Below are 15,239 nucleotides of genomic sequence, written 5' to 3' on the forward strand. Positions count from 1 at the left end.
TAAATTTTGAAAAAATCTCGTTGGATATTATTATTTAATTATTATATATACTCAACAATTATCGACTTTTTGAATTGTTCTTGCTGTTCATTGCTTGAAGGGAAAACGAGGTAAATATAGCGGCGAATATGGCAGGCCAGAGGCATAGGCATGCTCCGCATCCTGGCAAAATTGTGCGCTACGCAAAGCCTGCTCTTGCATTACCCGAAATAGGGTGAAGACTTCATGATAGATTTTATAATAGATCACTGCACACAGGCGCACATGTTACTGGGATTAAGGGTATAGAGAACTTTTAAGAGAACTTACCTAGCACAAGGGCGAAGACCAGCAAACACATCAAGAAACTGGACAGATCAATGAATAGGCCAGCCATGGCATAGAATATACCCATATACAGACCAAATCCGAAAACAACTCCGTGAAATATCAACCAGGGATACAGCAGGCAGCTTGAATCCTGTTAAACAAAGGGAATATTGGTTAAAATGGGATTGCCAAGGATTCTGCTAATTGCAACTACATCTATTCATATTAAAAAAAACAATGCATTGCAAATATTTACAATGAAGATTACCTATCTGGCAAGCTTTCTTAAAGAAATACATTGCATTGCAAATATTTACAATGAAGATAACCTATCTGGCAAGCTTTGTCAAAAGTAATCATTTAAATAAAATATATATGAAAACGTTATTGAAAAATAAAATAACTTGTAAGTTCATGTTAAATTTACAATGAACATGCGTAAAAATACCCTTCAATAAAGCAGGTCCGTCAATCTATCTAGATCTTTAGCTTTTCCAAGCTATTTCTTGTACTCACCCGAGCCACGCCAATGAGCAGCAACAGGCTGACGCCCAAGTTAATCAATGACATGCCATAGGCGACTGTACTAAATGCAGCCAATACTAGGGATGCACAGGTATATAAGACATATAGAAATAGTGCAGAATAGTAAATAGAATAGTTACGATTCATTAGGAGCTGCATTTCCTTGTCTGTGGCCTGGTGTAGCAGCAATTGTTTAATCAGCAATTCGACATCTGGTTGCATATTTATGATCATCATGGAGCTAAAGATCATCACGCTTGATATGATGACACCCAGCCAGCCTATAATAATGGCATTATACTTCAGATTCTGGCACTGCACATACGCAATGCTGCTGGCATGTGCGGCAGCAATTCCCTGGGTGGCAGCTTTTGCTGCTTGTGGGTTGCAAGCCATCGTTATTTAATCAGAGCAAATAAACTATTTGAATTTCGAATCGGCTTATATTTAAACAAAAAAACGAAAATAATATATATATATATATTTTTTAAGTGTATATAGAACTTGTTTTAACGGAAGCAAAAGTGTTTATGGAGGTTTGTAAGTTTTTGGGGTTTTTAAGGTTTTTGAGTTTTGTGTGGTTTTTGTAGTTTTTCAGTTTGTGTTTGTTTAGTGACAAGCACCAAAGTTGACAGCCCAGCGAAACGCCTGCTGCCTGCTGCGCACAAAAGTTGAAATATATTTCAGCAGCATTTTTGATATGCTAATATCCGCCAGAGCAGCGGCAGCATCATCAATAAGAGTTTACTTTTTAGAAAGTTACATAAAAGAATGTCTTCCCCACACCTGCCCACCGTCTGGCACGCAGTTAACCCAAAAAAGAGCAGCTACTACCTTGTGCCAGGGCAGAACTGCTCCCATTTCCCATAGAAAAGCAAAATATGTTGCATGCAAGCAGCTTCGTTGTTGTTCTTCTTCTTCTTCTTGTTATTGTTGCAATTATGTCGCATAAAATAATTATAAGTCGACCTGATACAAACATTTCCTGCGTTTCGTAATAATTAGACAGACGTTGCATTTGAGATCTAGCGCCCAAGATCAAGATGTGCCAACCAGTTGGCGAGCAGAAGCTCACACGAAGCGCCAAGCTGTAGCCAAAGCTGAGACTTCAGTCTGATTCTGGCCCGCATTGCGTGCGGTTGTCGTTGCTGCTGTTGCTGCTGCTGCGGTTGCCTTTTTAGCCAATTCTCGCGGCGCGTTTTCTGTGTGTTGAGACATGCCACAATTGGCAGCATGTGTGAAACTCTGTGTGCTGCGTGTGGCTGCAATTGAAAATTGTGCCAGCGGCTAATGCATTGACACAGTTATTATTTAAAAAGGCGTCTCTTAACCCATTTAGCTCAAGAACTCGTTGCGACAAGGACACAAGCAGCTTTGAAGCTAGCCGCCCGCCAGCTGTGTGTGTGAATCAGCCAGAAGAATCACCCAAGAACAACAGCAACAACAACTGCAAAAGTAGAGCAGCAATAATAAGAAATCTAAGTAGAAATAAGAGCGCGCTGGCAGCTCCAAATGGTAAAGCAGAAGATGACAGCAACAACAACAACAAGAGCAGAAGCAGCAGACACCACAAAATAGACGACATAAAAGTGAATAAGAAAATGTCATGCTTTCATTAACAGCAACAATAGCAATAACAACAACAACAACATCAACAACAATTAAGCGAAAAATAAATTCAGCTGTCAGCAAATTGTGTTAAACGCCCACAAAACAAAACAGTGACTGTGACTGTGACTGCGAAGTGTGGTCTGTGTACAAAAAAGCTGTGACTCGAAATGCGGCATTCGTGTGGCCAAATGCTTCTGTTGTGGTTGTGCCTGCTGCTCTGCCAACTAGCGCCGTTGCAGGCCAGTAAGTAAAGTCCGCTCTTGAGCTAATCCTCACCAGAATCTTGCTAATACGCTTCATACGCAACAGGTATACTCAATACGCTGCTGGGCGTGCCCGCCGAGTGTGTGCATCAGAGCGGCGTCTGGCCCTGCAAGCTGAGCTTCTCCTGCTGGCTGCAGGGTGGCAAGCATGCCAAGGGCTGCGGCAGCAACAAGTGGCTATTTAGCTGCTGCATCGCCGAGCCGCATCAGCATCAGCATCAGCATACGCATCAGTCGCCGCTGGAAAATCTGGTGGACTATGGCAAACTCAAGTTGGGTCTGAATAGTCTGCCCAAACGCATTATGTTGCGGCGACGCGACGATAACGAGCTGCTCAATCTCAAGGTAAGTGCTTTGGGCGGCTCCAATTGAGCAATTACACTGGACAACATGGGCAGAGAAAACACAGCAGCACAAGCAACATATCCATGATTACCATCCATTAGTTGGACAGACTTTTATTTATACACATCAATAGCATAATAAGAGGAATAGTGAGCGGGTTTTAGTAAGAAGAGGCCAGGTTCAATTTTCTAGCCATTTCGTGGCCGCAAAACTAAGCTAAATTCTCTCCTTAGTGCCATATTCCATGCATCTATGGCAACAAAAATATGTTCTTCATATTATTTATAGCATATCATAACTTTACCCGCACAAGCTATAATTGTAGATTGTGTAAGCGTTCTTTAAGCATTGTTGGCACTTGAGGAAACACCATAATTATCCGGTTGTAGTTTTTAAGAGTTAATTTCAAAAGTCATCAAGTGCACAGCGTGTGAGCTATGTTAACAATAAGACAATTGAGGTAATTTATTATGGAAAAACTAGTTTTATGAATTTTTGTTTTGTTGCACTCTCTGTGAAAACGCTGTGCCCAATGCCATCATTAATTATGCTGCAGAGTATTGACTAATATGTTGTTCTGTCTGTTCTAGCCGGAATGTGGACTGCCGCGCATAGCACAGAATACGCTGCAGAAGCGCATCATTGGCGGACGGCCGGCACAGTTTGCAGAGTATCCGTGGCTGGCGCATATACGCATTGCGGAGTATCAGTGCGGCGGAGTGCTGATCTCGGCTAATATGGTGGCGACGGCGGCGCATTGCATTCAGCAGGCACAGCTGCCAGATATAACCGTGTATCTGGGAGAGCTGGACACACAGAATCTGGGCCACATACAAGAGCCGCTGCCCGTGGAGAAGCACAGTGTGCTGCAAAAGATAATACATCCGCGCTTCAACTTTCGCATCACACAGCCGGACCGCTACGATCTGGCGCTGCTTAAGCTGGCCCGCCCGACGGGTTTCAGCGAGCATATCTTACCCATTTGCCTGCCACAGTATCCCATACGGTTGGTGGGACGCAAGGGATTGATCGCCGGCTGGGGCAAGACAGAGGCGCATATGGGTCATGCCGGCACCAACATGCTGCAGGTGGCCAGTGTGCCCATCATTTGTAAGTACAGTGAATACTCCATATGAATAAGCCAGATCTGACAGTCTTAAATCTACACCACAGCCACCTTGGAGTGCATTCGATGGCATGAGAGCAAACAGATCAGTGTGGAAATCAAATCGGAAATGTTCTGCGCCGGCCATTCCGACGGCCATATGGATGCGTGTTTAGGTGAGAGACAGAAAATGTGTTGCACAGTTTTAGGCTGTCGAATAACAGCGCGCTGTTGGGACGTTAACAGAGGCGCGTTTAACACAATTGTGTGAAATGCGATGTTAACAGAGCCGAAACTAACCGAAATTTTAGGGAATTTCAAAAGCTTTGTTGCTGGGAAATGCTATGAAAACTTTAAGGATCTGTTTCTCATTATCTCTCCTAAGTGCTGAAAAAATTTCAAGGATAAATAAATTCCTAGACAGTTTCTCAACTAAATTTAAAGAACAACTCCATAATCCCCTCAAAGTGTTCTGCAGATCTGCCAGAAACTAAATTTAATAGTATTCGCTAGCTCTTCAAAGCATTTTTCGCAAAACTAATAAATGTCAACTTGAGATATATACGAAATTGATATAATCTGATAATCTGATTGCATTACTTACAGGTGACTCTGGCGGTCCGTTGGTCATCAAAGAACGTGGTCGCTTTGTGCTCGTGGGCATAACCAGCGCCGGTTTTGGCTGCGGCGTCGATCATCAGCCGGGCATCTATCACAATTTGCAGAAGAGTCTGCGCTGGGTGGAAGACGTCGTGGCGCACAATGAGCTATAGCCAGACAAATGGCAGACTGAAGCGACGGCTCCCCGGGGATGTGGCAGCGCAATCTCATTAGTTTATGGCGTCTAGCATTAAGCAATGGCCTGTGCAATGACAACAACGGCAGCAGCAACAACAATCATCAGCATGAAAACGAAATTACAAATTACAATTTATTAGATTTATTAAATATTATTATGTAGCTAATGTAAGTGGGTGTAGTTGCCTTTTTTGGGTCTTCAGTTGGGTGTGTGGCACAATGAACGACCTTGAACGATGGCTGCAACTGTGCATTTGGAATTTTCAATTGAATTACGCACTTTTGCAACACGTACAACAAAATTTGCTTTGTTATGTCATTTGGTATTCGCTGGCGCTGGCGCTGGCGCTGGCCCATTTCCCATTTAGTGTTCGTTGGTGCTGCCATAAATGGCACAATCAACCGCTTTCAACTCAACAGGCAACCAGCGACAACAACAACAAAAACAACAACGAGCAGCAAATAATAATCATAATTTGTACATTAAACACATTAAGACTGGGCCAAGTCAAAGACTCGACGAGTGTCATCTGCCAATTGCCCAATACTAGTACTTAAATTGTGTTACGTTCGTTTTGTATACCCTGTAGGCACAAAATATTGAGTGAGGGTATGATTAACGTGCACGTGACAAAAGTTTGTCAACAAATTGAAGCTTCTTAAATGTATTTGAAGCTTAGTTGTGTATTTTTATATACAAAATATGATCAATATCGATATCGAACTCTGGTTTTTAAGGTACATAATGGATTATAGAAGCTAGTTACATATTTTAGTATAGAATTTGATTCAAAGATATTCTAAGAGCAACTTTCTTTTTTTTTTTAGATTTTAAATTCGCCTTTCCCCATACGATTATAATTAAACATTTTCATTTTCAGACACCCTCTGCAGGAAATGAGATCATTTTTATTGTATATTTGCAAAATTTAACAATATTTTGTGGAAATATCTTGAATTTTACGCTTGAGCGCTCTCTCATTTAATTTTGGAGCACTTTTACAGGGTATCTGGTAGTCGAGCATGCTTGCTTAGCTTTATAATTGTTTTCTTTGTTTATCAATTTAATTGTGTCTCAAGTGTGTCATCAATTTTGCGGCCAATAATCATCGAATAGTTTTCGATGAACCCCATCATCAGGCAGACTTAGCCATCAATTATTTGGGCTTTGTTCGTTTTGATGGCTTTTCAATTTTCAATGGAAGAAAATCACATATGTTGCTGCTGTTGATTTTTCACGCATGAGATAAACTGGAAATAAGATGTTAAGCGCGTTTGGCTTTCGCTTGGCTGCCTGACTGCCGCCAGTCGTGTCTGCTGGTTTTTCCTGTTGCAATTTGTACGATTTGTTGATTTTTCGACGGCTCTTGGCTAAAATTACATTCGGCAGTCCACAAAAGCCAAATTGATGGCAACATGTGAGGTGCGAGTGAAACAATTCGACTTCCTCTTTTAATTTTTCTTTTGGTGTACAGCTCTAAATTTGACATTAGTCATGGCAGCAGCAGCGGCAGCGGCAGCAGCAAGAGCAGCTTAGCGACAGGCGACATGCAATTGCCAAGTGAGCGACAAAAGTTTTCGTCTCTGCTCAGAGGCCACGTCTTGTTTCTGTCTGTTTCTTTTCACTTTCGATTTCGATGCGAGTGTGACTCTCAAACACACACACCCATGCACACACACACACACACACGTACAGTCGAGAGCCTCTGTTTCACACTCTTTGGCGCATATTACTCAATAGTCAACGTTGCGACGTCTCTGCTGCTGCGGCGCTGCGTGTTGGTGAGCGTGTTGATGGCCTTTTTGATTTTGAATTTGTCAGCCAACTGTTTATTAAGTGTTTTGACGTTACCGCAAACTGTTCGCAAACGCAAAATCCGCCGCCGTGCAGTTAAAACAGTTTCGGTTTCAGCTCAAAACTACAACAACAACGTGTAAATGCCAACAAAAGACCAAATTGAAAGGGGTTAAAGAAAAAGTGCGTGACGCGTCGTCTGAACTTCACAAAAAGTTAAATAAAATATTAAAAATGGCCGCAAAATATGCACCGGGAATTATTACCAAATATTAAGCTAATTGTCGGCTGTGAATTTTATTTAATTCAATCTTAACTGCCGCCTGCTATGCAAACGCGCGATTATTCAATCAAAAACTCGCGCCGCTACGTGAATTAAGTGAAACACACAATTGCACAAAATCAGCAGACAACAAGACAACAACAACAACAACAACGACGACAACAGCGGCAACAACGACAACCTCAACTACGACAACGAAAGTATTGCAAAATGCGCGCAGTTGCATGGCTGCCGCCGCTGCCAACGTCTCTGCCGCTGCTCCTGCTGCTTGGCCAATGGCTGTGTGTGTGTCGCTGCCTCGTCGCCGCCCACGGCGGCTACAACTCCGTGTACAATGCGGTGGTCACGCCGGAGCTGAAGCAGGCCATTGACAAGGATCTGCCCAAACAGGCCAAGTTCTTCGATGAGCTTGATTGTAAGTATGCAAGTTTGTTGCCTAAGTTTGTCGTTTCGTTTGACAACCAGTTGCCTGTTTGATGATTGGTTTAACCAAAAGTAGACAAGTTCGTTGCCTAAATCTTTTGTTTTGTGTAAATAGGAAAATGACCAGGCACTGTGCAAGTTTGCCGTCTAAGTCTTTAGTTTTGTGTGGACAAAAATGTGTTCATTGTACCAATTATTGTCACAAACTTTATTTCAGCTCATTTCCCAGTCTGTTGCGTCACTTGTGTAATATAAATGGAAGAACATGCTAGAAAATATGCTACACTGTAATACTTTGTCGCCCGAATTATTCGCTTTACTAGCCATTACGCAAGTTTGTTGCCTAAGTCTTTTGTTTTTGCCATGCGCAATAGTAAATAAAGTCATTCTATAGGTAGCACGTACGAATTTGCTTTATCAGACCACTTAATTCCCAGCAAGTTCGTTGCCTAAGTCTTTCGTTTTGCGGATAGTGACTTGACATGATCAACATATTTCAATTACATAATTTGCATATTAATTAACCTTGAGCCGAGCTATCGATACGATTTCAAGTTCACATGATTCACGCCACGATTTCTACCGAACCATATGCGAATTAAGCCAGCGAAAGTAAACAAAAACTTTACTGGGTATACTACTTAGTATCACATTCTTGGCGCGCCCCAGCAGCGAGCAGACTTCATTCATCTTGTAAATGCGCACAGCTTTAATTGGACTTTCCAAAACAAACAACACAAAAACCAATTAGCTCGAGAAACGCAGGTCCAGAGTTTAAAGTTAAAACAAAAAAATTTTGAGCGGTCATTATTTACACGCCGAGCCGACATTAACATATGGCCCATTCTGCGCCCCAACGAAAGCGCATTATGCTCCATTAAAACAATTAACAAATTATTAAAAAAAAAAATGTAAAAAAAGAAAGACCGGCCAGCTAGAGCTGCATATTAAAGAAAAAGATAGCTAAAACACACGGGCATAAAATCATGCGCAAATTGCAGCACAAGTTCAATGGCATTCCGCCATGTAATATAGAAAAAGCAAAAGTCTTTTTTTTTTTTTTATTTACTACTCAAGAGCAGGAAAATCAACTGCAATTAACGACAATTGCATCGATTGCGCCGACATTCGAAAGTGTTAAACAACAACATGTTATATGCTATAGATTATAGATTATTTGTGATCAGAGCAGCTACCAAAAACCTTGACCAGAAAATGAAAAAATACGAAAGAAAAAAACCCAAATCAAAGTCAAGACTCGGTCGCTTGGCAACATGTTGCTGCGATTGCCGAGCAACAGCACAGTCGCTAGCAACTTGTTGCTGTCGCTCTTTCTCTTCAACTCTCTCACACACACACACACAAGCGCACACCTGGCGTCTTCGGCTCCGCTAGTGAAATGGCGAAATGCGAGCAAGCGTCTTCGGCAGCTTTAGCGCAGCGCAAACACAAAACATTGGCTTAGTTCTGAGCTGAATTTCCCGACGTGCGGTCGATATTTGATTTGCGCTGCTGCAGCTGTTGCCCAGCTACGTTTTGTATAACAATTTTCTTTTCGTGCGTGGAAAAACTGTCGTTGCGCATGCGTAGCTCGGCAAGAAAGTCGCTGGGCCGCTGAACGAAAATAAAAGTGAAATCCTGCTCAAGTTTTAAATACTCAAATTACCAAATATACAAATAAGTGTAGTCCAGGATTGCGACGCAGTCGAAAAGAAAGTGAACGTGAACAGCTGCTAGCTAATAGCAAGTGTGTTTGCCCGAAAGTGAAAGTACGCGCTTGTTGCGTTGCGCTCCTCGCCAGGAGCCAGACATGTCGCGCGCCCGAACACACACGCACTGCCACATAAAGGATAAATGGCTGGGCCTGCTGCTCATCTATGCGCTGGCGCCGAGCGGCCGCAATGTCTGCGCCCTGGGCTATCCGAGCGCACAGCAGGAGCACGATATGCTCATACTGGATGCGCTCTCACGTCGCAGCGGCACCGGCTATTATGGCGAGAACAGCGTCATGGAGATGCTATCCCGAAGTACACGCTCCTAAACTATACCAATTGACTTTTGACTTGTTGTGCTTTAATGTTAATGTGTGTGTTTGTGTGTGCGTGTTAACTTAACTAATGCCCATTATTTTGGTGTCTTTGCAGTGATACCGCAATCGTGCCGCTTCCGTGGCCACAAATTCGAATGCGGCCTGTCCATCTCGTGCGTCTTGGGCGGCGGCAAGCCGCTGGATCTATGCTCGGGCGGCATGATCTGGTCATGCTGTGTCGACAAAGATCTCGATGCCGAGGAGAGTCCACATGCGGCGCCGGTCAACAATACAAGTGAGTAACAGTAACCAAGTTCTAATAGGCGCCCATTTCGCCCAGCTGCTTTCCCAATGCCTCGCATACCTCGTCCCAACAAACCAAATTTGCCATGCTTAGTTAAATGTAGCATTTGCTGCTCTTTTGCCTTACGAGCACAAATTGCAAATTGCTGCGCTTCGACTTATGCAATGCCCTGTATAATAGCGCAATAAATTAGTTCGCATTTCGAAAATGACAACAAATTGCTCGACTCTGCCTGCAAAAACACACACGCACACACACACCTACGGCCCCTAGGGCAGTCGAGGAAGAAGCACAAGAAATGCATTACTAAATTCCATTTAATGCACTCTCAGGCAGTGGGCGCTGGAGTGGAAGGTGTCAATGGTAGACCATTAAATGGGTCGTTCAGGCTATATACTCAAGCAAAACAAACTAACAAAACATCAATTTAAAATTGAATTTAACTATATTGCAGAGTTGAGCTTGGTTTTTGTTGATATAACTATAATTTATAGGAATGTATAGAAAAGAAGCTTTTTATTATCTGTGTAGCTGCCGAGCATTAGACTAAAAATTACAAGAGTTCTAGTTGCTGAACATAAATATTTTTATATATATTTCTTTTTATGACCTTGTAGAGGCTCTTATAATTTGGTCATAAAATGTGTAACGCATAGAAGTGGATTTCTCCGACCTCATAAAGAATAAATCGTTCGAAATCATTATTGTATGGGGAAATATTCTTTTTATCAAGGAATTTTTTTTTTTTTTTCAAACTCAGCACTTAGGAGCTTTACTATTCTCACATATCTGTAGAGTCTGTAGAAATGCGTATAAGGGCATTAAATCTTCAGCTTGCCGAAGATATCCCCACTTTCTCGTTTCTTTAAGAATGTCATTAGAAAAAATAAAAAACTATTTTTGAGTTATTAAGGTAGAATTATTTCTTATATCGCGCTTTATATTATGCTACAATTCAAATTCATATGTTGTTTACTTTAAACGTGATCATATAAAATCGTTTGTTTGTTTTTCTGCAAAACTTAATAGAAAATTTGCAAGCTGTTTCTTGTGCTTCTTGAGTTATGACAGTTTGTAAGTATTCAAGCGATATATTGATGAGTTGCCAATATGCCTGTGTGCTAATATTTTATAGATAAATAGAAGACAGACGCGTGAGAAGTCTGTCTGAATAACAAATCTTGCTTACAAAAACAAAAATGCATAAGAAATATTAGCACTTTATACGGGCAAAGAATTGTCAAAAAATTAAAATTGCTTAGATTTGTGCTAACAGCTCGCTAAAAACTTCGCATTCGTAAAAAAAACCCCAAAATAAATATATAAAAAAATATGTAAATAGTTATAATTATTTACTTTATAAAATTGTATATTAAATATTTAAAACAAAATATTCCCTGAACCGTCCGTTGCCATTATTTGGCTAATTTTTTTGTTTAACACCTTGTCTGCCACAAGTCTACATTTAATTATTGTTTTTTTTTTTTAGTTTTTTTTTGTATTTTTGCACTTCACATTCTCGGCTCAAAATTGATTTTGAACAAATTCAATTACCCTGAAATGCATTTGTTATAACGTAATCTCAGCCAGCAATGCGATGAGCTAAACTATAAGCAATAACAACAACATATTATGCCACACACATCGCACACACACACACGCACACATACACACGGAGCAGCGCGCTTGCCAAGCAGCTTGCTGCCATTTTGTTGTGCTCTGTTTAATTTTCTAGGCTTCTGCTGGCCAAGAAATGTGCAACAACAACTAAAACAAAAACACATTACAACATGTTGTAAATAATTCTTAGTGGAAATTTTTTCAGCAGCCCAATTTTGGCCTCATTTTTTTTTATATGTTTTTCTCTTTTTTTTTTTTGGAGGTAATTTTCGTAAAGCTCATAAAGTAGCGCGTTCTGTTTTGCCTACTCACTTTCTTTAAGGGAAAATGTGGCGCATAGTTTTTCTGGGAATTTTGATTTTTGTTATTTTTATTTTTTTTTTTTTTTTGTCTGTCTGCATGTTGCTCAAGTGTAAAATTTTCCAAAAGCCAAGCCACAGACGCGACAATGAAAAGACCCAAAAAACTAAGAAAAAATAAAAGTAAAACTAAAATCGGTTGCGGAAATAAACGAAGGTGAACGTTTTTTGCATTTTAAAAGTGAAATTTCACGTTGCTGCGCCTTTTGCCAGAGCCTGCATCAAGCTTTAATTCAGCTTGTTGTTGTTTTTTTTTTTATTTATTTGTTTGTTTTAAAATGTGGGAAAAATCACAGCGCCCAGAGTTACGGCATTTCGTTTTATACGTTCAAGTCCAAGAAACTCGGCCAAAAAATGGGGGATAAAAAAAAAGGCAGAGTGTTAATCAAGTTGCGCCGTTCTGTGGCGCTTTTTTTCTTGGCTTTTCTTTTATTTTTTATTTTTGAATTACGTGCGAAAAATTATCTCATACGTTGGTCTTTTGTTTCTGTCATGGGCTTTGGTCAACTGGCTGTGTGTGTGTGTTAGTTGTGAATTTAATTTCAACTTCATTGGTTTTGGTGACATAATAAAGTCGTGCAGGGCGCTAGCCGTAATTGCTGGCCCAGTGTTTTTATTATTATTACTTTTGCTCGAGTCTTTCACTACTTAAAACGAATCACAGCGAAAGTTGAACTCGAATTAAATAGACCCCCCTCCCCGACCCCACCCGCTCAACACACACACACACGTACTTAAACGCCTGGTTGTGCATAGAGGAAAACTGCAACATCATCATGATTCTTACACACAGGTGACATAATACACTTGCACGACATTTATCCCGACTTGTCGCCAACCGCAAACAAGCCGGCACATCATCAACCACATCACCAGACGCAACAACAGCACCACACCATCAACAACAACAACAACAATAATAACGGCCTGTCAGCGGCCTCGTCAGCACGACCCGCCTATCCCAGCCACGCCTACTACAGCACAAAACGTCCATCGCTTTATAGCGGCAATCCCTACAAGCCCAGCTCCAGCTCCGGCTCCGGCTCCAGCTCCAGCTCATCGATACATCGTCCCATCGCCTCCAGCCTGAACAGCTGGGAGCATGACGCGAATCACTTGGGCATCACCAATCATCTGGATAGTTTCTTTGATGCAGATGCGCCGCCAGATAGCGCCGCCGCGACGCGTCCAACGGCAGCACATGTGCCGCAGGCACAGCCCTTTGCCGTGGGCAATGTGCTCGATCTGAATGCGGGCGAGGCGGCGGATGAATACGAGAGTGGTGGTGGCTACAATGACGGCAGCTATCGTCCAGTGCCGGGTACTAAAAACAATTCAATTGTACCAAAACCTCTATATTATCTATCTGTTATCACTCTCTCTCCTATTCTCTTTGTTTGTTACACACTGTCTCTCTCTGTCTTTCTCTCTTTTGAGCACCACTGCAAGTTTTCCTTAATATGCACCACACAACACCACTCTGAATCACCATTTTATGTAGTTGTTTATTTTGCACGCACTTTGATCTTTGCATTTTCCTTAACTAATCCCATGCTCCTTGACTCTCCACAGGCTGCGGTGAGGTTTTTTCACGCACCAATCGGATCGTGGGCGGCCACTCCACGGGCTTTGGCTCGCATCCCTGGCAGGTGGCGCTCATCAAGAGCGGTTTTCTTACGCGCAAACTGAGCTGTGGCGGTGCTCTGATATCCAATCGCTGGGTGGTTACTGCCGCTCACTGTGTGGCCACGTAAGTACGCGCCGAGCTGAACTCTAGCCATGATCTAATCACCTTTTATATGACAGCACCACCAATTCGAACATGAAGATACGCCTGGGCGAGTGGGATGTGCGCGGCCAGGAGGAGCGTCTGAATCACGAGGAATATGGCATTGAGCGCAAGGAGGTGCATCCACACTATAATCCTGCCGATTTCAAGAACGATGTGGCGCTGATACGGCTCGATCGCAATGTGGTTTACAAGCAGCACATTATACCCGTTTGCCTGCCGCCGCCCACGACAAAGTTAACAGGCAAAATGGCAACTGTGGCGGGCTGGGGACGCACGCGGCATGGTCAGAGCACGGTGCCCTCGGTGCTGCAGGAGGTGGATGTGGAGGTCATCTCGAATGATCGCTGCCAGCGCTGGTTCCGCGCAGCCGGACGACGCGAGGCCATACACGATGTGAGTTTAAACAATTACTTTAAATGAAGTTCACATAAGTAATTCCTTATGCTCTGATTCTCTTCTGGCCAGGTATTTCTGTGCGCAGGCTATAAGGAGGGCGGCCGGGATTCCTGCCAGGGCGATAGCGGCGGGCCGCTCACGCTTACAATGGATGGCCGCAAGACCCTCATTGGCCTCGTCTCCTGGGGCATTGGCTGCGGCAGGGAGCATCTGCCGGGCGTTTATACCAATATACAGCACTTTGTACCATGGATCAACAAGGTTATGGCCAATGACAACAATGCGTGAATGCAGTTTGTATATGCCACATGCGGCTATCACTTAATCAATTGGAAGACTGCAGTCAACCGCTTGCAGTCACCCGTTTGTCTGGCCATGTGATTCCTCTACGACTCGGGGTTGCTAGTGTTTAAGTTTAAGCTCTCAATCAGTACGCAGCTGCAATTTATTTATTTTTTTTATTTTTGGTTGGATTTAACCCATTCAAGATATTCCACTCAATGCGGCTCCACTTTAATGTTAAGCACTAAACATTAACATATTTATTACAATTATTCGCATAGAGTTTCATGAATTTTAACCTAAATGTATTTTAATTTAAATTAATAATTAAAAACCAAATAAAAAATGTATTAAAAACCAAAAATTTAATTTTTGTCTTGATTAATACATTTCTCAAATATAAAATTTCATATGACCAGAGGAAAAATATATGAAAATTAAATCAAATTAATATTTCTTGAAAATTAATGAAACTGAATTTTTAAAGTATTTTTAAAAGGTTGTCGTTTGTTTAAGCTAAGTAAACAAAAGACTTAGGACACAAACTCGCATCTGATTTGAATAAAAAGCATAGCATACTTTTGTGCGCCTACAAAAATGGTGCTACCCAACACAAAAAACACTTTGAAGCAAGTTGGCAGCACTGACAGCCACAATATACACACAGTTACAACAGGTTGTGCCGCCGATTTAAATCAAATATTTAGAAAAACAAAGAAAACAAAAACCTGATAAGAACGAAAGGGAGAAGAGGTAAATAAAAGCAGTTAAATGAAAACAAACATTGGCAGCAGCAGGCAGCAGGCAGCACATCTTCCCAGAAGCGCAAGTGCCACACAGGCTGACTGTGGCGCAGGTTGGTCAACAAACAGGTGAGCCACACGCGGCATGCACAGAATTTCTAATGATGCAACTTCCGTTGTGGCTGCCACAAAAACTAACAACATGAGCAACAACGGTTGGAAAGTGTGTGGACATGTGTGTTTTGGTAAGTAGCTAC

At 42.0% G+C, this 15,239-nt stretch overlaps 2 protein-coding genes across 2 annotated transcripts; one reads left to right on the forward strand and one right to left on the reverse strand.

Moving 5' to 3' along the window:
- Positions 1-4: 4 nt before the first annotated feature.
- Positions 5-1,462, reverse strand: LOC135431423 (uncharacterized). The gene is made up of 4 exons (XM_064686567.1): positions 975-1,462; positions 826-911; positions 310-460; positions 5-248 (listed from the first exon to the last, which is right to left on the reverse strand). The coding sequence occupies exons 1-4, from the start codon at positions 1,228-1,230 to the stop codon at positions 88-90; spliced, it is 654 nt and encodes a 217-aa protein (XP_064542637.1). The 5' UTR covers positions 1,231-1,462; the 3' UTR covers positions 5-87.
- A 1,122-nt stretch (positions 1,463-2,584) lies between these two features.
- Positions 2,585-14,475, forward strand: LOC135431234 (uncharacterized). Its single transcript, XM_064686214.1, has 13 exons — positions 2,585-2,688; positions 2,755-3,053; positions 3,644-4,163; positions 4,227-4,334; positions 4,765-4,930; positions 6,432-6,517; positions 7,255-7,453; positions 9,222-9,484; positions 9,602-9,781; positions 12,563-13,090; positions 13,342-13,519; positions 13,576-13,954; positions 14,027-14,475. Exons 1-13 carry the CDS (start codon positions 2,613-2,615, stop codon positions 14,243-14,245), a joined length of 3,201 nt encoding a protein of 1,066 aa, XP_064542284.1. The 5' UTR covers positions 2,585-2,612; the 3' UTR covers positions 14,246-14,475.
- The last annotated feature ends 764 nt before the right edge of the window (positions 14,476-15,239 follow it).

Source organism: Drosophila montana, unplaced genomic scaffold (assembly GCF_035044405.1).
Source record: "Drosophila montana isolate Dmon_TW-CO22-7 unplaced genomic scaffold, ASM3504440v1 contig_3200_1, whole genome shotgun sequence".
NCBI lineage: Eukaryota > Metazoa > Arthropoda > Insecta > Diptera > Drosophilidae > Drosophila > Drosophila montana.